General features: G+C 40.5%; 1 protein-coding gene across 1 annotated transcript in view; it reads right to left on the bottom strand.

Annotated features, from left to right (window-relative positions):
- pex14 (peroxisomal biogenesis factor 14) overlaps window positions 1–26,456 on the bottom strand; it is a 102,396-nt gene that overhangs the window by 31,450 nt on the left and 44,490 nt on the right. Inside the window, exons 3-4 of the mRNA XM_023991144.1 lie at window positions 22,185–22,269; window positions 3,270–3,395 (exon numbers count right to left, since the gene is read on the bottom strand). Of these exons, the coding sequence (XP_023846912.1) occupies window positions 3,270–3,395; window positions 22,185–22,269 (211 nt within the window). The remainder of the gene's footprint in view (window positions 1–3,269; window positions 3,396–22,184; window positions 22,270–26,456) is intronic.

The following is a 26,456-nucleotide window of genomic DNA, read 5'->3' as shown; positions in this document are numbered from 1 at the left end:
TGATTTACGTTAGATAATTTTTTMGATGGAATGTTGGTGGAGTGCACAGCGATACATCTCTCCAACAGCACCATGGAGAGGCACGCTGGGAATGGACAAGATAAATATTTAGCGTCCCTGCCACTTGTTGAGAGAAATTTTCATTGTTTTTGGGCAGAATTATGTGAGGTTTTATAATGTTGCTGGAGGTGCATCTTGGTCAATTTAGCTCAGAAAATGCTGCTCTCATCAATCTTCCGCCATGGGAGGCCACCTAATCCTCCCTAATGAGTGGGCCAGCCCTGCAACCCATTTAAAAAATGCGCGCACACATAGGAGTTCCCGTGAAAAAATGGTCCCACCTATGGAAATGAAATTCCCGTCCAACTGATTGGTTCTGGCGCCGGGTCTGTGTATTACACATTAAATGATCAGAGCATCCAGTTTTCGTGTCATTCTACAAGGGATTTGATTGATCTTATTGCTTTGCCACTTGTGTGATTTGCATGTCAAAAAACCCACTGCTGGTCTACTGTACATCGTCAAGGTGAAAAGGACGGTCCTCTCCTTGGTCAAGGGCACACGTCAACACAAATGCAGTGACTGCAGGAAGAACCGGCAACCTTTCCCATCAAAAATTCAAAATCACTCTCCCATTGCCCATATGGTATACCACATACATTTGAGTCATCATCAACATTATGGCTCCCGTGGATCGTCGCGTCTCGCTATAGCGTGCCGCTCGGCGGAGAGGCAGGCGGAAGAGTCCTTGAGGTGGATGGTTGACCCTGGCTACCCAGTAAACCTCTGCATCAACTGGGGGGTCTCGCCACTCACCAGTCTCTCCTCCACCTCTTAGGTCCCCCCATTACCTCGCTCTCCTCCTCATACTCTTCTCCCACCATCTCCATCTCTCCTTTTTTATTTGGTCACTTAAGCCATGGATGGAGCTCGAGTCTCCATCCCCCGTTTTTCCAATCTCCTCTCAAATTTATTGGGTTCAGAGGAGGCCTTCCTGTCCTTCCGCCGGTTGGAAATAGAGATCAGAGGATCCATTACTCCGACAGAGATGGATGCAGGCCCCTGTGTGGCGTCCCCATAACAAGGATATCAAAGAGAGGTAGCCCCCTCTTTTAGGCATGACCCCCGTACAAGACTCCCCGGCACTCACCTCATTATGCAGCTTCCCTTATAGCCATTTTGATATAAAAAACCCACTATGGAATGGTCCGAGCCAGAGCCCCTAACTACATGGCCAACCCATCAACATCACTTCCATTACAAAACATGAGATGCCGGGGGAGTCAAGGACAGTGCAGTAATAAATGAGGGTGGAATACATTGGGAATCATTGTCATACGGGTTAAGCAGTATGCGGACTTCATTCTGCATTGGTAAATCAGTGGACAGCACTCATAACCCATGCAGTAATAAAGATATAGGTTGTACCAGGGCATTGCTTAGGGTGAAACCCCCTGGTATGAAACATCGTTGGGAGAGATTTCACGTGATGAAGGGGCGACGATATTGGTGAAATAATTACTACGCGAGGCAAATGTGTTGCTTCTGCTACTGATAAGCACACTTATGATTGGAGTGAGGGTAAAAAGGTAAGAGTGCATGTTGACACAATGAATATTACATGTTGTGTAAAACCACCTTTTACACCTACATCCACTAACTTCCATCCACACTCCACTTTTACTGTAGCATCATGTCATGCAAATGGTCTTATGTTTGCAGTTCATGGTATGTAAAGCGCCTCTTTTTTCAAATATTACAGAACATTGAATACTGTGAGTTACTGAGAATGATTTATTTCAGCTTTAGTTTCTTTCATCATATTCCCAGTGGGTCAAAAGTGTACATACACTCAATTAGTATTCGGTAGCATTGCCTTTAAATTTAACTTGGGTCAAACGTTTCGGGTAGCCTTCCACAAGCTTCTCACAATAAGCTGGATGAATTTTGGCCCATTCCTCCTGACAGAGCTGGTATAACTGAGTCAGGTTTGTAGGTCTCCTTGCTCGCACACGTTTTTTCAGTTCTGCCCACACATTTTCTATAGGAAGGAGGTCAGGACTTTGTGATGGCCACTCCAATACCTTGACTTTGTTGTCCTTAAGCCATTTTGCCACAARTTTGGAAGTATGCTTGGGGTCATTGTCCATTTGGAAGACCCATTTGCGACCAAGCTTTAACTTCCRGACTGATGTCTTGAGATGTTGCTTCAATATATCCACATCATTTTACTACCTCATGATGCCATCTATTTTGTGAAGTGCACCAGTCCCTCCTGCAACAAAGCAACCCCACAACATGATGCTGCCACCCCCGTGCTTCCTGGTTGGGATGGTGTTCTTCGGCTTGCAAACCTCCCCCTTTTTCCTCCAAACACAACGATGGTCATTATGGCCAAACAGTTCTATTTTTGTTTCATCAGACCAGAGGACATTTCTCCAAAAGGTATGATCTTTGTCCCCATGTGCAGTTGCAGTAGTCTGGCTTTTTTATGGCGGTTTTGGAGCAGTTGCTTCTTCCTTGCTGAGTGGCCTTTAAGGTTACTCATTTTGTGGATATAGATGCTTTTGTACCTGTTTCCTCCAGCATATTCACAAGGTCCTTTGCTGTTGTTCTGGGATTGATTTGCACTATTTGCACCAAAGTACGTTTATCTCTAGGAGACAGAACGCGTCTCCTTCCTGAGCGGTATGACGGCTGCATGGTCCCATGGTGTTTATACTTGCGTACTATAGTTTGTAATGATGAACGTGGTACCTTCAGGCTTTTGGAAACTACTCTCAAGGATGAACCAGACTTGTAGAGGACTACAATTGTATTTCTGAGGTCTTGGCTGATTTCTTTTGATTTTCCCATGATGTCAAGCAAAGAGGCACTGAGTTTGAAGGTAGGCCTTGAAATACCTCCTCAGGTACACCTCCAATTGACTCKAATGATGTCAATTAGGCTATCAGAAGCTTCTAAAGCCATGACATCATTTTCTGGAATTTTCCAAGCTGTTTAAAGGCACAGTCAACTTAGTGTATATAAACTTCTGACCCAGTGGAACTGTGATACAGTGAATTATAAATGAAATAATCTGTCAGTAAACAATTGTTGGAAAAATTGTTCTAAACGACTTGCAAAAACTATAGTTTTTTAACAAGAATATTGTGGAGTGGTTGAAAAACGAGTTTTAATGACTCCAACCAAAGTGTATGTAAACTTCRGACTTCAACTGTATATATGTGTGTGCGCGTGTGTGTGCATGGAGGAGATGGTGTACTCACTGTAGGGTATAGGTGCCAGCTGGGGGGCAAGGAGAGGGTACTGGGGTCCCACAGGGGTAAGGGCCAGGGGCTCGTCAGTACTGCCCGAGCGCTGGATGGCAAGCTCAATCTCCTTATCAGTCAAACCTGGAACAGAACAGACATATACCACACAGGGTTTCATCAAAATGAAAGAAAAGTTATCTTGCAAATTCAGCAGGCTATGGTGTGAAATAGGCTATTAGAAGCGCTGTCTTTCTTTTATTACATATCGTTAATGCCGTCTTTGGTGTGCTTATCAATGCACAAGCACCTTTTTCCCCCCACTCCTATCAATAAAAMAAATATATGATGTCATACAAAAGTTTTACTGTGCGTGAAGCTTCAAATGCATCCGGTCATTACTAAATGTGTAATGTGATAGGTATTTTAATATTACTATTTTTTAACACAAAAAACATTTGATTATTAAAATATTTTGGTCTTCCTCAAATGAAAGGAATGATGACGCAATCTTTGCAAGAGGGAGGGAATCTGATTCCATTGGTCCTCAACTCACGGCTCAGACACTTCATTCAGGATGAATGGAGTTTGCCCGGAGTTAGCCAACGCTTCGTTGCCATAGAAATGTACCTGGCCAAACGAAGAGCAACATTCATGTGACTGGTTGAACTCAGAGTTGACCAAAGTTACCTCGCTCAGTAGCCCTTTACACTCACAGCCCCGGTCAGTCCGCATAGGGGTTGGAAATTGAAGATTTGGTCACCGATAAGCGCATAAATAGAACATGTTTCATGACCTGAAATAAAAGATCCCAGAAATGTCCTKTATGCACAAAAAGCTTATTTCGCTCAAATTTTGTGCACAAATGTGTTTACAATACTGTTAGTGAGCATTTCTCCTTTGCCAAGATAATCCATCTACCTGACTGGTGTGATTAAACAGCATGATTATTACACAGGTGCACCTTGTGCTGGGGACAATAAAAGGCTAAATGTGCAGTTTAGTCACACAACGCTACAGATGTCTCAAGMTTTGAGGGAGCGTGCAATTGGCATGCTGACTGCAGGAATATACAGCAGAGAATTTAATGTTAATTTCTCTACCATAAGCCGCCTCCAATGTCATTTTAGAGAATTTGGCAGTACGTTCAACCGGCCTCACAACCGCAGACCACGTGTATTTTTTATTTAATTTATTTAACTGGGTGGCGATGTGTGGGCTAGCGGTTTGCTGATGTCAACTTTGTGAACAGAGTGCCCGATGGTGGCGGTGGGGCTATGGTATGGGCAGGCCATTCATCCACCGCCATCACCTCATGTTTCAGCAGGGTAATGGACTGCCCCATGTCGCACGGACCTGTACACAATTCCTGGKCGCTGAAAATGTCTCAGTTCTTCCATGACCTGCATACTCACCAGACATGTCACCCATTGAGCATGTTTGGGATGCTCTGGATCAACGTGTACAACAGCTTGTTCCAGTTCCTGCCAAATTTACCACGGAACCCGCACTTGAATGCACTCATGACTCCCATTCTAGGTGCACCAAAATTACAAATAGTTTTTTCCTGAAGTGCCTTGTGAAAGCCTAACACTGTAAGGTTGCATTTTATGACTTAGCTAGTCATGTTGGCAATAGAATAAGCTTTCAAATGATGCCCACCTGACCCAGATTGCGATTTATAGTGTATTTGGACCATCACAGTTATTGTGTGATGGTGGGGAGGCATGGCTATGTTCCAAACAAAAAACTATAAGTGTGCTTGCTTCAGTTCCTCAARGCCACAGCTAGGAGAGCAAAATAAAAAAACACTGAATAATTTAACTCTTTCTTTGAGTCATAAAAGTGCATTGAATTACTTAGGAACTGATCATTTCCCCATAATCTCCAAAGTGTTCTCTTTCAATTGCTACCATGGTTATGCATATACTTTTTATATTTATTCTGTTAGAAACATTTAAATTTGGCACTGTCCATGTAGGCCAATTCCCAAAAGAGTAAAGGGTTAACTCTTCAAACCTGATTTGTAGTACAGGGCTCTGGGCTGGCTTGGTTATGCTTCCACCATGGTAGCTGGAATTGTGCAGTAAAGAATCATGTAAAAAATAAAATATCTTAGCTAGCACAGTACGGTTAGGGTACACCCTATAGTGTGAATCAGGCATTGGACAGCAGCTCTTCAGTTACCCAGACATCTGCCTACAGCAGACAGCAGAGCAGGATCAAACAAAGAAAGCTGAAACCCCGTTCTCACTAACGGCCACCAAAGGCAAAGAAAATCAGTCTGTCCACTTCTCCAGTTATATTTCCCAGGTGGAGATCTCATACACCCCAGACAGAGAAAATGCATTATTTTAATTTCCTCATTGTGATGTAAATGTATTACATAATTTTGCAAATGCCAATATAACTTAATCTTCAGATCTTTTTTAATGATTTTAGTGATGATTAAATTGCAAAGAGCTCCCTAATGGAGAATGGGAGGGGGCTGGGGGGAGTCTTATTTTATTTTGTGGACTGAAAGGATTTTATTTCCGTTGCCATATGCTTCCATGGGTATGTGTCTCGTCTTTAATGAGCATCATAATCTAAACAAAGACSAATAATTACAACTTTCAATGAGTGTCTGAAAAAAGGCTGGCGTTGTTCATTCCAAGATCAACCAAAACACAACAGTGGAGAACTAAAAACAAATATACTGACGTGACTCACTAGACAAAAGAACAGGGTCATGTTCAGTAGTACATACTGTAGCAAAACACTTTGCAGCAGAAAACGAAAACAAGCATCTCTTATTAGATATGTTCAGTTAAGTACCTCCCAATTTCAAAACTTTTCCTCCCTACTGAACACGACTTTAAACACTTCCAATCAGCTGGCTCCATTGAGGCTTGTTGCTGGGGAGAGGTATAAGGGCTAAGGTGTGGACCATAAGGCGCTTTCCTCTGTATTGCAATGTGTAGCATCACCGGTTAGCTCCTGCTACCATTTTACCTCCATTTCCCCATGTGATTTCCCTGAGTGTGCTACTGGGCTTCCTGGGTTTCCCTTCCTCCTGCCTTCTGACAGAAAATCCCCATTGCTGAGATGGCCTTTTAACTTGGGCCATTCCCCTGGGCTTTGGACCATTCTACTCCACACAGCAGGCCTCCCTGCAGTGCTGTGTCATCCCAAATGGCACCCTATTTCCTATTTAGTGCATTATGTTTAGGGCGCTGGTCAAAAGAAGTGCACTAAATAGGGAATAGGATGCCATTTGGTATGCACACTGAGTTGCAAGAGAGCCAAGGGGGATGAGGTGTGCTTCAATTGAGACTGCTATTCTTATTTGCTGTACTATACAGGGCTGTGGGAATGGTGGAGAGATGAGAAGAGGGTTGAGAGATGAGAAGAAGCGATTTGTTGAGCCATCTGTATACACATCAGAGTCTGAAATCCATGTGGAGCTAATCATTACAATATCAACATGTGTTGTGTGACATTAACACACACACACCATTTCTTCTATTAAATGTATATGAAATGAGAAAGCAATGACTGCCTGTTAACCAAATCATTTGAGAAACATTGTGTCACCCAAGTACCTGTGTGAGTGTGATGCAGAAGACTCATAATTGCGGTCCCAAAAGTGTCAAATGAGCATTTACTGCCCATCTACAAACCCATCTTGATGAACAAGAATCAACCACAATCTAGCCCTCTTTTTGACATCTTCATGAGGGGCTCTAAAAGTTTTTGGAGAATCAACATGTGTGATGCTGAGAGGCACCTACAGTATTTAAATGCTCCAAGGGCTTCAAATGGCCATGAAAATTGTTGAATAATTTAAGGCAAATATTGGCCAGCCTGTCGTCAATGGCGGGCCCTGAGTGCCAGGAAGTGGCCACCGCCATGTGCTGAGCTCGTGCAGTCAGGCTGCACTGTCCAATAAGCAATAATGTGTCCCTGAACTCCGGATTCATCTGACCACAGCAGACACAACGGTGGCAGATTATTGAGTGAGACAAGCAAGGGCAGCATCCTGAATGGCACCCTATGCACTAGTTTTGACCTGGGTCCCTACAGGCCCTGGTCAAAAGTAGTGCACTATACTGTAATAGGGAACAGGGTGCCATTTGGGGCACAAGCCCATATCTCCATTTCGCCATAGAATGAAAAAACATGTTTTAGTACCCTGGGAGAGGTTCCCATTTTCCCTTTTCACCTTGAAATGTAGAGTTTCTCCAAAATAACTTCTATAAAATGTCCTCTTAAAAATATGTGCATGTTAATGGTGTTGGACCTCTTTAATGTTGTTGTGTGCGCAGCACTATGAAAGGGCTTATTTACTTTACATCAAAATAAAATGCATGGAAATTCATAAAGCTGTTTGGTTTTCTTGTCGAATTAAAGCTTGCTCCACTATTGTGTGCTGTGATCCGTTGATTGTTCAGAAAAAGGCGACGACAAATGAAAGACACCTCATATCCATTTAGAAAAGAGAGAACAAGGTGAAACAGATTTTTACATATAAAAGGAAAAGCCTACAAAAAAGGCTTGCGGAAATTTATTATGGGTTTCCAAACCTGTGGAATGACCCCTGGACCCCCATTTCGGATCGACCTGGCGAGGAGATGAATTTTTTAAGACATAAATTACATCTAATGACGACACCGTAAAAAAGAACAATAATGGAAAGCTATTCTGTATTTCATTATACTGTATTTGGTGCACCTGATACACGCCGCGCCTGTTTATGAGTCGCCGTATTAGCAGATGCTCAGCCGAAGCATTTGCTGTGACCTTGCCATTCTCATTGGGGCATGAAATTACGGTGCTGGCACCTCGATATTACAGCTATAAATACTGTAAACCGCATATCTGGCCTACGTTTTCTATTGTCTTTCAACATAAACCTGATCGGTATTTATTTAAAGGAAAACCCATTGCTCGTCACATTATTTACGCCTCTATTTTCAGTAGGCTCTTATTCTCAGGGCATTTTTTTAAGGGCAAAGGAGGCGGCGAGGCCCAGCCACCATAAAACACATTTCTCCAATTCTGGCACATCTGAACTTTATGGGTTAAGACCCGGCCCGGACAGCCAATTATAAAAATTGCTTACTAAAATATTTTGGGTGCTAAAAGGTGAATGCTTTTTTACTGTCCTACAAGGTGAATTATTAAGTTGCCCTTGAATGAAAATTACTTATATTATGAATATGAATCTTTTTAAATATATGTCAGGGGTCATAAATAGATGGAGGTCAATGGGTTATTGAAAGCCGGAGTGCAACTTTAACCTGTTTCTCATGCTGTGCTGGAGGAGATTCTAGTCATGTCATTTGGTGTCCCCGAGAATGGCACTATTGCTGCTTGAAAATGGCATGCCCTAAATAATGACCACTCTCATAGCTTATTCATTTATGTATTAAAAAAGAAGACTCTCCTCTCATTTCCCTGCTTTATCGCCTTGTACTGATGACAAAGTGGGAGAGAGCCGGGGCTAGGTGGCGCCGTGGAGTAATTTATAACCACATCAATCCCTTTACCTTCTATGCAGGCCTTGGTCATTGCCATTTTTGTCCGAGAGGTGAGTCGCATAACCCCACTTGCAAACAACATCCTATTAATATCTGGAATGATGAACCTTATCCTTACCCTTCATATCAATAATGGTAATCAAATGGTAATCCTATGTTCCCCATGACCCTCTATCAATGGCCCACTACTCAGGGTGAAACCTATTATATATAGTTACCTGCTGTATTACTTCTMCAGCTTATTGAGCCAAACAACTACTGGAAGCTTATTTTCAGAATAAAAATAACTGTTTTTTTTAACACCCTTATTTTAAAAAGTCTATATGATTATTCTGAATATGATGCCACAGTAGACATATCCCCAGTCTACCAGTCATTTTGCAACGTAATCAGGGCAGTTACTGCTTCCCTTCTGGACATGCATCAGTCTCAGCTAAAGGCCTGCTTTCAAAACATGTCGAAAAAAGGCTAAGGGGTGCTTTCACTGTTGCCGAAATTAGATTATTTTTGTCATTACATGTAGCCTACGTGTGCACTTGCTAGTTGCAAAGGGAAAATCGTCGTGCCAAAATGAGGCACAGAGCTCTTCAGGTGCTGCAACTGTTAATTGTGGGGCCTAGATAGCGCAACAGCCAATATGAGTCAGGAATACATTACAACTCATTACAAAAGAGAAAACATAACTTTTAGATGGCAATTTCCCCCAAATCGTGCCTGCTGTGATTGGAAAAACAACCATTGATGCGGACTATGTGGACTTATTCATATTGACCCAAAGGGGGGGGTCGTTAAGCCTATGTACTGTTTATGGCACTATATAGCTTGGCACTGATTATATCCCTTATTTTGCATGTAAGTAGGGACAACATGAGTGGTCTATTATTCACTATATCAAGTCAAACGAAGGTGGAAAGGATCCTTTTGTAAATACCCCTCTGTGCATGCTGTAGGTTTAACGTTCAAGATCTCAAAACAAGTCAACTACCTGACACATAGCCTTCAGCGAACATGCATAATTACATATTGATCTAAAAATACCTATTTTTACTAGTTCTGGAGTGTCTAAGTTTCTAACATCTCCTAGAATAAGATATTTTAGATACTTTATTAATCGAAGAGTCATATCGGGGCTGTGAGAAATACTTCAGCACATTTCCCATTCATTCAGTGACATTGACCGTATGCAAAACACAAAATGACATTTTTTTCTATGCATATTGAAATAGACCACATTATTAGGATCTCCTTGGGGGGAAAAAAGCTGAGAAATAACAAGAGGCATCCTTCAGCGTAGATTAGGGCACAAATCTGAAAGGAAATAATAATGTGGAGGCGAGATTATTGTGTAAAGAATCTGCAACATGCAATCAAAGTGTGCCCTGTTTTCCCCTTCATCAGCTGGCCAGCATAAGTACTGGCAGAGAGAGGAATCCAATTTAAATTCCACTCTACCGGGTGATGGTATTGTTTCATTTTATGTGTGCTTTGACATTTCTGCCTGTTAATATAGAGTAAAATCGGGAAGTATTTACATAAATATGACATTAAACTCTATTAGAAATTAAGAGTGACATATATTTGTGCTCATAGCAGAAGGGAGGAGGTAATTGAGTTCCAGGGTCAAAAGGTTGAGAGAAGTGTTTGGTAGGCTGTGGATACATGGAGAGAGGAGGAGGCAGTGACTATTGGACTGTCATCTTGTCCATCATCATGTTTGCCTTTGCTCGTAAAGGATGAGAAAGACAACGGGCCAATAGTCACCACATTCATTGGTATGGGGTGTGGCCTTCTGCAAATGAAATAGGGTTTGACTCATTTCAATGCTGCTCTTACATGTGAATGTAGGCCTGTTCGTGAATAGTTTTTTTAGCAGAATAAGTGACAAACACCTTTAATAAGAATATACAGTTATTATGAAAGTATATTCTCTAACTGAACATAACTAAGATAAAAAATGTCAATGAACAATTTACCTTTATTTAACTAGGCAAGTCAGTTAAGAACAAATTKTTATTTTCAATGACGGCCTAGGAACAGTGAGATAACTTCCTTATTCAGGGGCAGAACGACAGATTTTTACCTTGTCAGCTCAGGGATTCGATCTTGCAACCTTTCGGTTACTACGCCCTAACCACTAGGCTACCTGCCGATCCCTTAAAAAAAAAAAAATCATTAGCTTGCTTCTGACTTACCTAGGATGTTGTCTTTTCAACCGAACCGTTTTACATATCTGTTAGCTGGTTATTTAGCAAAATCCAGAATAATAGCATTTTTTWTWTTTTATTTAGCAATGCTAGTGAAAACGGATTGTACCAGTTAGCGAGGCATTCAAAAGCATGATTAAAGCAGGAATGGTTCAATTCTGCGTTTCTTACTAATGAAAGCAGAGCTGTTTCTCCACGCTTTTGAATGAACCACTAACTGATGCAATCCACTTCCAGGTGTATTGCTACATTATCCAAAAATGCTAACCAGGAGATTCTGGACATTGTTGAACCAACTAACAAATGTAAAAATGGTTTCGACAGTAAGTCAGTCAACACCCTAGGTAAATAAGAGATACAACTTTWAAAAAAGTTAACTATCACCATAAACTTTAAATATGCCTTTAAGCCACATTATCCAATTGTTAGCTAATTGTTATGTTACCAGTAGGCACCAGTGGCTAAAATGTTGTAAGAGAATTCTAAATTCTAACCCACTGACTTTGAATTGAGTCTGTTCTTCTGAACATTCCAGATCAACATCAATTGACATTTAGAAATGTTCTTGATATGATTTCAAATTCTAATAGTAGAGAAAATAGTGAACAATTAGTACAGTTTACTTTCCCCCTATCATGATGGGAAAGGATTCAAAACAGCATMACAATGATTTGAGATTCAAATATGTTTTAGTCTTATTTCAAACCATTTGATATACAATAGGACATATCACATGAAAGACACATTTTACCCCTTGAAGAAAATGTACTTTGTAATAATATGAGAATTCTATCTTGTGTTGATAAGGTTTTAATAACCTCTGCATTCTGCATACCTAATCAATGAGTCTTGCAAATAATGCAGGCAACATCATCAAACGTAAGCCTATTATGCGGACCTTTCTGGCTCTGAGCTTCTTTATCTGAAACTCTACCCCCCAAAATATGTGAGAAATCTAACAAGAGCGAGAATGATGGGCATAACTCATTGGGAAGTCTTCTGCAATAACATGAATAAGAGCAAGGTGAACTTGCTTCAGTGAACTCAGCAGGACCATGAAAAAAGGAACATTTTATATGAAATTTAATAAACTGAAATTGGTTTAAGATTAGTCAGCACTTTGTCTAGAATATTAGTTTCCCTCCTACCCTTCAACACATGCAAGGAGCTCACAAAGTGATACAGCATTGTGACATAATTACATTGTTCAAGGTGAAGCTCAGTAGAAATGGCTTTTTGCTTACAAGGCAATTTGAGAACATGCACATTTACAAATATCATAGTAACCTGGTGCTACTCAAAGGCAGTCCAGGGAAAAGAAACCAAAAGAAAACAACACTTGCTTCAATCCAATTTTGGGGTCACAGGGAAAAAGAACCTGGACCGACTGATGTCTGCTTAGCAATATTACCGTCGGGGTGTGAATTGGCTGAAGTGCTCTCTATTGGTAACATTACCATATACACTGAACAGAAATATAAACGCAACATGTAACAATTTCAAAGATTTTAAGGAAATCAGGCAATTGAAATCAATTCATTAGGATCTAATCTATGGCTTTCACATGACTGGGAATATAGATATGAATGTGTTGGTCACATATACAGTACCTTTAAAAAGATAGGGGCGTGGWTCAGAAAAACAGTCAGTATCTGGTGTGACCACAATTTGCCTAYCGCAGCGCGACACCTTCTCATTAAGCTGTTGATTGTGGCCACACTCCTCTTCAATGGCTGTGCGAAGTTGCTAGATATTGGCGGGAACTGGAACACGCTGTCGTACACGTCAATCCAGAGCATCCCAAACATGCACAATGGGTGACATGTCTGGCGAGCATGCAGGCAATGAAAGAACTGGGACATTTTCAGCTTCCAGGAATTGTGTAAAGATCCTTGCGATATGGGGCTGCGCGTTATCATGCTGAAACAAGAGTTGATGGGGGCTGATGAATGGCATGACAATGGGCCTCAGGATCTCGTCACGGTATCTCTGTGCATTCAAATTGCCATCGATAAAATGAAATTGTGTTCGTTGTCCGTAGTTTATGCCTGCACATACCACAACCCCATCGCCACCATGGGGTACTCTGTTCACGTTGACATCAGCAAACCGCTCAACCACATGATGCCATACATGCTGTCTGCCATCTGCCAGGTACAGTTGATACCGGGATTCAACCGTAAAGAGCACACTTCTCCAGTGTGCCAGTGGCTATTGAAGGTGAGCATTATCTCCCACTGAAGTCATATARGACGCCAAACTGCAGTCAGGTCAAGACCCTGGTGAGGACGACGAGCACGCAGATGAGCTTCCCTGAGACAGTTTGTACAGAAGTTCTTCAGTTGTGCAAACCCACAGTTTCATCAGCTGTCCGGGTGGCTGGTGTCATATGTTCCCGCAGGTGAAGAACCAATTGTGGAGGTCCTGAACTGGCGTGATTACACATGGTCTGCAGTTGTGAGGCCGGTTGGACGTACTGCCAAATTCTCTAAAACGAAGTTGGAGGCGGCTAATAGTAGAGAAATGAACATTGCACTTTCTGGAAACAACTCTGGAGGACATTCCTGCAGTCAACAAGCCAATTGCACACTTCCTCAAAACTTGAAACATCTGTGGCATTGTGTTGTGGCAAAACTTCACATTTGAGAGTGGCCTTTTATTGCCCCCAACACAAGGTGCACCTGTGTAATGATCATGCGGTTTAATCAGTTTATTGATATGCCACTACTGTCAGATGGATGGATTATTTTGGCAAAGGCGTAATGCTTACTAACAGGGATGTAAATACATTTGAGAGAAATAAGCTTATTGTGCATATGCAAAATTTATGGGATCTTTTATTTCAGCTCATGAAACTTGGGACCAATATTTTACATGTGTTTATATTTTGATCATCATCCCTCAAGCATGTCCAAATTACTATTTTGCCCAAAGACGAAACGTGCCAGGTTGTGTGTTTTATGTTTTCTCCCAATCTCTTGTAGATCCATGTGCCTTTACTATTTCAGTACTTAAATGACTAAAACCAGATAGAAAAGTATGAAGAAAAGATAATGGACCTATATATGTTTTAAATAAGATCATATTTGAGAACTAATAATCACCAAAATACAAGCTAAATAGTCAAGGAGAATCTAAAATAAAATAAAAACTATGCATTCAGGAGTATTTTTGTCATGGCATGGGGCCCCATTTGATTTTGTTACAATGTTTATAATGTGACCCATGGCAAAATGTGTAGAATTGCAAGAAATTAGTTTTAAAACCGCAAAAATGGGTCACTGCAGTCAACTGGAGGGCCTCTAAAATGTTACGTCAGCGACCATTACCATTGGCCAGGCCCATGACCCTGCCCCCAAACATMTATTTATTGCACAGAATAGAATAGGTTGACCTTTGTACTATGGGGGATAGTACAGTCGTGGCCAAAAGTTTTGAGAATGACACAAATATTAATTTTCAAAGTCTGCTGCTTCAGTGTCTTTAGATATTTTTGTCAGATGTTACTATGGAATACTGAAGTATAATTACAAGCATTTCATAAGTGTCAAAGGCTTGTATTGACAATTACATGAAGTTGATGCAAAGAGTCAATATTTGCAGTGTTGACCCTTCTTTTTCAAGACCTCTGCAATCTGCCCTGGCATGCTGTCAATTAACTTCTAGGCCACATCCTGACTGATGGCAGCCCATTCTTGCATAATCAATGCTTGGAGTTTGTCAGAATTTGTGGGTTTTTGTTTGTCCACCCGCCTCTTGAGGATTGACCACAAGTTCTCAATGGGATTAAGGTCTGGGGAGTTTCCTGGCCATGGACCCAAAATACCAATGTTTTGTTCCCCGAGCCACTTAGTTATCACTTTTGCCTTATGGCAAGGTACTCCATCATGCTGGAACAGGCATTTTTCATCAACAAACTGTTCCTGGATGGTTGGGAGAAGTTGCTCTCGGAGGATGTGTTGGTACCATTCTTTATTCATGGCTGTGTTCTTAGGCAAAATTGTGAGTGAGCCCACTCCCTTGGTTGAGAAGCAACCTCACACATGAATGATCTCAGGATGCTTTACTGTTGGCATGACACAGAACTGATAGTAGCGCTCACCTTGACTTCTCCGGGCAAGTTTTTTTCCGGATGCCCCAAACAATCGGAAAGGGGATTCATCAGAGGAAATGACTTTACCCCAGTCCTCAGCAGTCCAATCCCTGTACCTTTTGCAGAATATCAGTCTGTCCCTGATGTTTTTCCTGGAGAGAAGTGGCTTCTTTGCTGCCCTTCTTGACACCAGGCCATCCTCCAAAAGTCTTCGCCTCACTGTGAGTGCAGATTCACTCACACCTGCCTGCTGCCATTCCTGAGCAAGCTCGGTACTGGTGGTGCCCCGATCCCGCAGCTGAATCAACTTTAGGAGACGGTCCTGGCGCTTGCAGGACTTTCTTGGGCGCCCTGAAGCCTTCTTCACAACAATTGAACAGCTCTCCTTGAAGTACTTGATGATCCGATAAATGGTTGATTTAGGTGCAATCTTACTAGCAGCAATATCCTTGCCTGTGAAGCCCTTTTTGTGCAAAGCAATGATGARGGCACCTGTGTCCTTGCAGGCAACCATGATTGACAGAGGAAGAACAATGATTCCAAGCACCACCCTCCTTTTGAAGCTTCCAGTCTGTTATTCGAACTCAATCAGCATGACAGAGTGATCTCCAGGAGAGAATCACTGACATGATGTCAGCTGGTCCTTTTGTGGCAGGGCTGAAATGTAGTGGAAATGTTTTTTGGGGATTCAGTTCATTTGCATGGTAAAGAGGGACTTTGCAATTAATTGCAATTCATCTGATCACTCTTCATAACATTCTGGAGTATATGCAAATTGCCATCATACAAACTGGGGCAGCAGACTTTGTGAAAATTAATATTTGTGTCATTCTCAAAACTTTTGTCCACAACTGTATGTAAACTTCCGAATTCAACTGTATATACTCACTACCGTTCAAAAYTTTGGGGTCAGTTAGAAATATGCTTGTTTTCCATGAAAACATACATGAAATGAGATGCAAAATGAATAGGAAATTTAGTCAAGACGTTGACAAGGTTATAAATAATGTTTTTTTATTTAAATAATTGTGTCCTTCAAACTCTGTTTTCTTTGGTCAAGCTGCTCCCACAACAACTCAATAGGGTTGAGATCCGGTGACTGTGCTGGCCGCTCCATTATAGACAGCATACCAGCTGACTGCTTCTTCCCTAAATAGTTATTGCATAGTTTGGAGCTGTGCTTTGGGTCATTGTCCTGTTGTAGGAGGAAATTGGCTCCAATTAAGCGCCGTCCACAGGGTATGGCATGGCGCTGCAAAATGGAGTGACAGCCTTCCTTCTTCAAGATCCCTTTTACCCTGCATACATCTCTCACTTTACCACCACCAAAGCACCCCCAGACCATCACATTGCCTCCACCATGCTTGACAGATGGCGTCAAGCACTCCTCCAGCATCTTTTCTGCATCTCATGAATGTTCTTCTTTGTGACCCGAACACCTCAAAATTAGATTTGTTTGTCCATAACACTTATTTATTCTTCTGTCCAGTGTCTGTGTTCTTTTGCCCATCTTAATCTTTTCTATTTATTGGCCAGTCTGAGATATTGCTTCTTTTTTTTTTTTACTCTGCCTAGAAGGCCAGCATCCCAGAGTCGTCTCTTCACTGCTTTTTGCGGGTACTATTTAATGAAGCTGCCAGTTGAGGACTTGTGAGGCGTCTGTTTCTCAAACTATACACTAATGTACTCGTCCTCTTGCTCAGTTGTGCACCAGGGCCTCCCACACTTTCTATTCTGGTTAGAGCCACTTTGCGCTGTTCTGTGAAGGGAGTAGTACACAGCGTTGTACGAGATCTTCAGTTTCTTGGCAATTTCTCGCATGGAATAYCCTTCATTTCTCAGAACAACAATAGACTGACGAGTTTCAGAAGAAAGTTCTTTGTTTCTAGACATTTTGAGCCTGTAATCGAACCCACAAATGCTGATGCTCCAGATACTCAAGTAGTCCAAAGAAGGACAGTTTTATTGCTTCTTTAAATCAGCACAACAGTTTTCATCTGTGCTAACATAATTGTAAAAGGGCTTTCAAATGATCAATTAGCCTTCTCAAATTATAAACTTGGATTAGCTAACACAACGTGCCATTGGAACACAGGAGTGATGGTTGCTGATAATGGGCATCTGTACGCCTATGTATATATTCCATTAAAAAAAATAAGCCGTTTCCAGCTACAATAGAACATTACAACATTACAACAATACAACATTAACAATGTCTACACTGTATTTCTGATCAATTTGATGTTAATTTAATTTACCCTTTTGAAGGGTAGTGTATATAAAACAGTGGACTGCATTTTGACTTTACCCTTTGCCAAAGTTTRWAAAAAATTGCATTGTTTAGGAGTGTAAGGGTAAGAGCGAATTGAGTTATTGCACATGTGCACTTCACAGAGTAGGTGTTCCCTAACGGAAATATTCAAATAAATGCTAGAACCCGCCAATCGGATCGCACTAGCTCGTGCTTGGCACTGCCTACCTCCTTGCTTGTTCTGCCCACTATGATACATTTGCTCCCATTGGAAACGACAGGCTCTCATCTATCTCGGGTTAGTTATAAAAATCTTTGGTGTGAGCATCAAAACAAACAAAGGATATCAAAGAAGAAAAGAAAGTGGATACATTTATTCTCATGAAGAGTGTAGTAAATGGCACTGGATTAAGAATAGTCCTTAGTTGCTGCTAATGAGAAGCACAAAGCAAGTACATTTCAAAAGATATTGGAAGTCATTATAGCCTGCTGATGTGTGTAGTAGCAGCCGGCAACAATGGATTTGGTTTCGGGTTACCTCTGGTCATGGAGCTTTTAGGCTCACTTTTCACTGCTTTGCTGCTCTAATGATAGAAGTCAAATCCCTGAGCTCTTACTATGAATTAGTCCCCAAGTAAACAACTGTTTTGAAAAGAGGGCTCATAAAGAAAATGGGCTCATAAACAAGCAGTGATCAGTTGTAGAACAATCTAAGCCAATGTCCTGGGTGCCACTGCCAACAATTCATGAACTACTTAAGGGCCCAAGCCATCTCAATCATTAAAAAGTCAGTGCAGCTTGTGAAGTTGGGGTGTCTTTCTTATTTTCTGGTTGATTTAAATATTGACTGGCTATCATCAAGCTGCCCACTCAGAAAAAAACTTCAAACCGTAACCAGTGCCTGCAACCTGGTTCAGGTTGTCAGTCAACCTACCAGGGTAGTTACAAACAGCACAGGAATTAAATCTTCAACATTTATTGATCACATCTTTTCTAACGCTGCAGATATTTGCTTTAAAGCAGTGTTCAAATCCATAGGATGTAGTTATCACAATATATTACATAATATAATAGCCATATCTAGGAAAAGCAAAGTTCCAAAGACTTGGCCTAATGTAGTGAATAAGAGGTCATACAAGACGTTTTGTAGTGATTCCTATGTTGACAATGTAAAGAATATTTGCTGGTCTGTGTTGCGCAATGAGGAGCAAACAGATGCTGCACTTGACGCATTTATGAAACTACTTATTCCAGTTACTAATAAGCACGCACCCATTAAGAAAATGACTYTAAAGACTGTTAAATCCCCTTGGATTGATGAGGACTTAAAAAATTGTGTTGTTGAGAGGGATGAGGCAAAAGGTATGGTATTTAAGTCTGGCAGCTCAACTGATTGGCAAACGTACTGTAAATTAAGAAATCATGTGACTGAACTAAATAAAAAGAAACTACACTTTGCAACAAAGATAAATTACAGTTGAAGTCGGAAGTTTACATACACTTAGGTTGGCGTCATTAAAACTTGTTTTTCAACCACTCCACAAATTAAATGTTAACAAACTATAGTTTTGGCAAGTAGGTTAGGACATCTACTTTGTGCATGACACAAGTAATTTTTCCAACAATTGTTTACAGACAGATTATTTCACTTATAATTCACTGTATCGCAATTCCAGTGGGTCAGAAGTTTACACACACTAAGTTGACTGTGCCTTTAAACAGCTTGGAAAATTTCAGAAAATGATGTCATGGCTTTAGAAGCTTCTGATAGCCTAATTGACATCATTTGAGTCAATTGGAGGTGTACCWGWGGAMGTATTTCAAGGCCTYRCTTCAAACTCAGTGCCTCTTTGCTTGACATCATGGGAAAATCAAAAGAAATCAGCCAAGACATCAGAAAATAAATTGTAAACCTCCACAAGTCTGGCTCATCCTTGGGAGCAATTTCCAAAAGCCTGAAGGTACCACGTTCATCTGTACAAACAATAGTACGCAAGTATAAACACCATGAGACCACGCAGCCGTCATACCGCCCAGGAAGGAGACGTGTTCTGTCTCCTAGAGATGAACGTACTTTGGTGCGAAAAGTGCAAATCATCCCCAGAACAGCAAAGGACCTTGTGAAGATGCTGGAGGAAACAGGTACAAAAGTATCTATATCCACAGTAAAATGAGTCTTGTATCGACATAACCTGAAAGGCCGCTCAGCAAGGAAGAAGCCACTGCTCCAAAACCGCTATAAAAAAGCCAGACTACGGTTTGCAACTGCAAACAAAGAACGTACCTTTTGGAGAAATGTCCTCTGGTCTGATGAAACAAAAATAGAACTGTTTGGCCATAATGACCATCGTTATGTTTGGGGGAAAAAGGGGGAAGCTTGCAAGCCGAAGAACACCATCCCAACCGTGAAGCACAGGGGTGGCAGCATCATGTTGTGTGGGTGCTTTGCTGCAGGAGGGCCTGGTGCACTTCACAAAATAGATGGCATCATGAGGTAGGAAAATGATGTGGATATATTGAAGCAACATCTCAAGACATCAGTCGGGAAGTTAAGGCTTGGTCGCAAATGGGTCTTCCAAATGGACAATGACCCCAAGCATACTTCCAAAATTGTGGCAAAATGGCTTAAGGACAACAAAGTCAAGGTATTGGAGTGGCCATCACAAAGACCTGACCTCAATCCTATAGAAAATGTGTGGGCAGAACTGAAAAAACGTGTGCGAGCAAGGAGACCTACAAACCTGACTCAGTTATACCAGCTCTGTCAGGGGGAATGGGCCAACATTCACCCAACTTATTGTGGGAAGCTTGTGGAAGGCTACCCGAAATGTTACAATTTAAAGGCAATGCTACCAAATACTAATTGAGTGTATGTACACTTCTGACCCACTGGGAATGTGATGAAAGAAATAAAAGCTGAAATAAATCATTCTCTCTACTATTATTCTGACATATCACATTATTAAAATAAAGTGGTGATCGCACACACTTTTTCAGTTCTTCTTGAGGTCAGGGCTTTGTGATMGCCACTCCAATACCTTGACTTCGTTGTTCTTAAGCCATTTTGCCAACACTTTGGAAGTATGCTTGGGGTCAGTGTACTTTGTGAAGTGCACCAGTCCCTCCTGCAGCAAAGCACCACCACAACATGATGCTGCCGCCCCGTGCTTCACAGTTGGGATGGTGTTCTTCGGCTTACAATCCTSCCCCTTTTTCCTCCAAACATAACGATGGTCATTATGGCCAAACAGTTCTATTTTTGTTTCATCAGACCAGAGGACATTTCTCCAAAAAGTACGATCTTTGTCCCATGTGCAGTTGCAAACCGTAGTCTGGTGGTTTTGGAGCAGTGGTTTCTTCCTTGCTGAGCGGCCTTTCAGGTTATGTCGATATAGGACTCATTTTACTGTGGATATAGATACTTTTGTACCTGTTTCCTCAAGCATCTTCACAAGGTCCTTTGCTGTTGTTCTGGGATTGATTGGCACTTTTCGCAACAAAGTACGTMCATCTCTAGGAAACAGAACGCGTCTCCTTCCTGAGCGGTATGATGGCTGTGTGGTCCCATGGTGTTTATACTTGCGTACTATTGTTTGATTTTCCCATGATGTCAAGCAAAGAGGCACTGAGTTTGAAGGTAGGCCTTGAAATACATCCATAGGTACACCTCCAATTGACTCAAATGATGTCAATTAGGCTATCAGAAGCTTCTAAAGCCATGACATCATTTTCTGGAATATTCCAAGCTGTTTAAACTTACTGTATGTAAACTTCTGACACACTGGAATTGTGATACAGTGAATTATAAGTGAAATAATCTGTCTGTAAACAATTGTTGGAAAAATGACTTGTGTCATGCACAAAGTAGATGTCCTGACCGACTTGCCAAAACTATAGTTTGATAACAAGACATTTGTGGAGTGGTTGAAAAACGAGTTTTAATGACTCCAACCTACACATGGATTTACTACTGTAGAAATTAGGTAGTGGTGGAGTAGGAGCTTGAGGGCACACAGTGTGTTGTGAAATCTGTGAATGTATTGTAATGTTTTTAAAATTGTATAAACTGCCTACATTTTGCTGGACCCAGTAGCTGTTGCTTTGGCAGCAGCTAATGGGGATCCATAATAAATATAAATATGTAACCTATGGATTAGGGGTAGTGCATATTAAAAAGAGAGATAAGACAACTCGCTGATGCTGTTCGCTGGGAGCATAACATTTCTTACAGTAGACAAACAGACATATGATCATATCTAATAATCATAATGTATTGTACTAGGAAACTGATGAGCCGGCAAACGGACTCCCTCTCCCTATCTAATTCCACCTTCTAATGTCGTACCTCATATTTATGGTAACGGCTAAATTAAGTAAAAGGCTTAAAAATGCTGAAAGGTAATATCATTGACAATTCCATTGAAAGTGCAGGAGGGTTTGTCAATATTAATTTTCRTGAGCCCAAAGAAGCGCCCCGACGGGTGGGTCATTTATCCACAGAGCTTGAATCATGCACTCCACAGCAAAATCGACCACGATCCAACGCCCGGGGCAAAGAGCTATGGCCTTGACCTTTGACCCCTAAAAGCCAACCAACCCCCCCCAAAAAAAGAACATTGCATGAACATCTCTGGCCAATGTCCATCAGATTCCCGGCTTTAGCATCAACATGGATTGTGTGAACATCAATGCATATAAAACGGATATACTGTAGAGGCCCTGTTGGGACTGATTAGGCTTTTGCATTTACATATGGTATTGAACAAATTTGAGAGACATTGCTGGGGATTTTCAATACAGTATTACAACAGTAATTAACTAGTATTTACATCAAAAACAACATGCGCCACAAACGTCGCTCACCTTTTTTCTTCAGGAAAACTTTTCTGGTTTCCAGTGGACTTTGACGGACTTTATGGTTCTGTAAAAATTTCACAGCTGTGGCAATCTGTGGAAGACAAAGAAAGAATGTAGAAAAGGTTGGCTTTCAACTTCAAGAATACAAAGATTATCCATCTTATGGCTGTATACAACAGCAAACAAACATTCTCACTCAGTCTAGACAGAAGTGGTAGCCTAGATTTGTTAAAACCCAGACATGGTATAAATTGATTTGTTTGAAAGTCACTTCTGAAAACTTCCCTGCATCGAGTATTAAGACCACCTGACCACTTTCTAGATAATTCCAGAGAATGACCAAATCAGCTGTTATAAAATTAGCCCATCAAAGAGTGCTGGACAAATGGAGTATGGAGCTTAATTCGCTATCATCCTCTTACAAGACAAACTTCCAGTCTTAAGTGCGTGGGGGAAGAAAATCTATACWTAATGCAGAGGTGATCATTTGTATCTAATAACTTAAGAATCCTTGGCTGAAAACTTCTGTAATTCTTCCAGTTAAAAACGCACCATGATCAAATCACTAAAGCCTAAATGTTGTAATGACTCGAGACGTTAATGCACTAGAACGTTAAATGGCATCAGAACATCAGTAGTTTCAAGTGCACGGCATTCATCAATTCTATTATGTTTTCCTTCGAGATGCACCTTAATTTCCCCCACTCCAGTTTGCTTTTCCAAGAATTAGAGAAAAAAAAACATCCTTAAATGCTATTAAAACATACATTTGAAGTGGGCGCCTTGAAGTGGTGCCTCTTAAAACAGATAAACATTAAATAACATGGAGAACGGGGGAAACACACACTGGCAAGGAGGGCTTGGATGACTTGTTATCTCACCTGTGGTCCCCTGTGATTCAATTGTAAAAGTCATCCCTCTAATAGGTTAAAAGGTTTTGATTACCCTTCCTTTTCTTGGAGTGTTGAAAGAAAAAAAAGTGATTGAGCACACTGCCAGTGGGTAATTCATTTTGGGTAATGCATTGCATATACTAAAGACCTGTTTCAATCCAAAATAATGACATTTTTAAACTCATCGAAAAGGGGCAGCTATGGCAGGGAAGTAGTCTAAAAAGCCATATTATTATTCTGTGACAAAACACAGTGTGGTAGGTGTGAGGTGGTGGTGTGGTTGTGATGAAAATGTACTACTCCTCAACATCTAAGTTTTGCCTCGTGAAATGCATCCAAACTCAAATGATACTGATCTATTATCAGCCTTAGACATCTGTATTGTACGTCAGAGAGGTTGAGAAATCTTTGAAAACATGACCATTATTGTTTAGTTATTCCTACAGTGGCATAACATGACTTATTAAAAAATACTAAGTTTAAAATGGGGCCAAGTTGTATCATTTTATCAAAGGAGTAGACAAACCGTTCAGAAATATTTATTATCCATTTATTCACCATAACATTAGCATGACCTTTGATGTACACAAGGGTTGCACAAGGGAGGTGAAAATTCCTGGATCTCTATATGCTGAGGGCTTATTAAAGTCAGTCACCCGGAACCTTCATTGTGACAAGCAGATTAAACCATTTGCATGGTGAACCACCGATTGATGTTTGAGGAGAACATATATCTGTTTGATAACAAGATGGAAATATTCTGGCTTTTAGGATTCTGAAAGATCATTTACTGATTCAGTGAGTGAAAAGGCCACAAAATGTGCAGCTAAATTAATCCAGGACAATAGGTAATGAATGAAAACTAGAAAAGAATGGATAACGTATTGCTAATAAACTGAGGCTAATAAGGCTATAGCACCGCATTAATTGTAGTGACTGAAAGATTGAGACGTGAGAGGAAAATAACCTAAATGTGGAAGAATATGCTAAATTTGTTTACATTATTTCCTTAAACTATAAATATTGTACAATTGACAAGTATCTTGTCATCTATGTTAAAACAAGAATGTTGTAATCTACAGTATGTGTCGCCATCAATTTTTTTTTTTTTTAAGTACAACATCAATAAAAAATTCTAAAAACTAATAAGTCAAAATATCAATTTTAGTAAAATGGTTGCAGTATATCTTCAGGGAGGGTAAAAGTGCTGTTCTTAGCAGATGACATAGCTGGTTTGCACAAGTTCCACCCAGACATCTCAATCAATTATAACCACATTGCACAGATTTCAGTCTTGTCTTGTTATTGACTTATAGATCATCCCTGCTATAGTGTACGGTAGCACATAATTGGGCTTTTAAGGGGTGGGCTGTATGTTAGTACAAGGCACATTTGGTTTGGCAGGATAAATATCAATTGAAATTAAAATGGTGGGTGTGTCTGGCTTTTCCGAATACCGGTAAATACCTATTGGTTAGTTGAACAATCATTTTCTAATGCTTCTTGTAAAGCTAAAATTGCTAATGCACCAAAGTGCTCCATGTACTGACCAATAATCTTTACAAATGAGATAACCAATAAAGTGTCAGGTACAGCCGAAAAAGAGGCGAAAACTCAATCATAGGAAGAGATGAACACTAACCAATGTGCTTTAAGAGAGTGAAGTTGATGAGCGGACAAGATTACAGCATCATTATTGAGTTTGAATTGGCACTTTTTTTTCTCTTTTTTTTTTTAAACCTTGCATCTTTACTTTAACATTTTGAAAAATGTCTAGCAAACCTAATTATGTTTGAACTAACCAGTAGAATGTTTTTTTCTCTCACTAGTAGCAGCATTAAAGTAAAATATTGGTATAAACCTATGAAAATTTACCAATGCACCATTATCAGTTTAATTTTTGAAAAATAAAACCCTTGGAAAATACTGACTAACTGGCTGGGAGGGCACTGTGTTTTTATTTAGTCATTTCCTTTTTGCTGGTGGAGGTTTTTTGATGTTTAACTGTATGAATTTATGAAACCATAAAAGATAAAAAGGGAGGCGTTGCTTAGAAATGCTGCCATACAACGGCCATATTGAAAAATAGGATTTCCCGAGTGACTATATTTAGAGGTCAAGCGGGGTTTCAAGAGTTTTCATTTCACTTTTTAGTTTTCCAAGAGAAAAAGCACTCTTACAAAAGCTGAGAAGTGTAACAGACTTAACACAGAAAACTTAAGGGATCAATGTTACAAAAGTAGAGGTGGAAGTGCGTGAAGATTGAGTAAGAATTGTCATATAGAATGAACAGGAACAGATTGTTTCCAAACTGATGGTAGTCTATACTAAAGCAATATCATACCCATGAAGGGACAGATGCAAAGTGAGGAGGTGCTGAATTAATTTCATGATCAAAGTAAGACCACCAATAATGTGAACTTCGATAGCAACAATTCCACAGGTCGTTGCTGTAAATGAGAATGTGTTCCTAGTCAACTTACCAGGTAAAAAAAAGAAATGCACAACATTGTCACTGAGCGCTACTGTAGCTAGCTAATGTTAAAGGACCATCGTATCAAATCACATTTTATTTGTCACATGCTTCGTAAAGAACAGGTGTAAACTAACACTGAAATGCTTACTTACGGGTCCTTTTCCAACAATGCAGATTAAAGATTTTTTTTAAACAACAACATTGAAATAGTGACACGTGGAATAAATACACAGTGGATAACAATAATGAGTAAAATTAACATGGTTATATAGAGGGAGTACCAGTACTGATAGTCCTGAATGACAGTACCAGATAGTCCAGAATGAATCGTGAATAATGATGAGTGAGAAAGTTAGACACACAAATATCTTACCCCAAAYCCATGCTAACCTCTCACCATTACAATAACAAGGTGGGTTAGCATTTGGGGGTATGACATTTGTGTGTCTAACTTTCTCACTCATCATTATTCAGATTAATTCAGGACTATCCGTGATCATGGTAGCACCCACATGAATGTAGAAGTGTTTAGAAACATTTTATTCTTATTTGCAATAAAAGTGACTCCAAAATGACACAATACATTATTTATCATTCATTTCTATTGGGCAGGTAGCCTAGTGGTTAGAGCGTTGGGCCAGTAACCGAAAGGCTGCTGGATCGAATCCCCGAGCTGACAAGGTAAAAATGTGTCGTTCTGCCCCTGAGCAAGGCAGTTAAACCACTGTTCCCCAGGCGCTGAAGACGTGGATGTCGATTAAGGCTGCCCCCCTCACCTCTCTGATTCAGTGGGGTTGTTTTTTTAAATTTTAATTTATTTATTTCACCTTTATTTAACCAGGTAGGCTAGTTGAGAACAAGTTCTCATTTGCAACTGCGACTGGCCAAGATAAAGCATAGCAGTGTGAA

Source organism: Salvelinus sp. IW2-2015, linkage group LG7, assembly GCF_002910315.2.
Source record: "Salvelinus sp. IW2-2015 linkage group LG7, ASM291031v2, whole genome shotgun sequence".
Classification (NCBI taxonomy): Eukaryota; Metazoa; Chordata; class Actinopteri; order Salmoniformes; family Salmonidae; genus Salvelinus; species Salvelinus sp. IW2-2015.
Note: the sequence above shows the minus strand (reverse complement) of the source record. Positions and strands in the feature narration are given on the sequence as shown.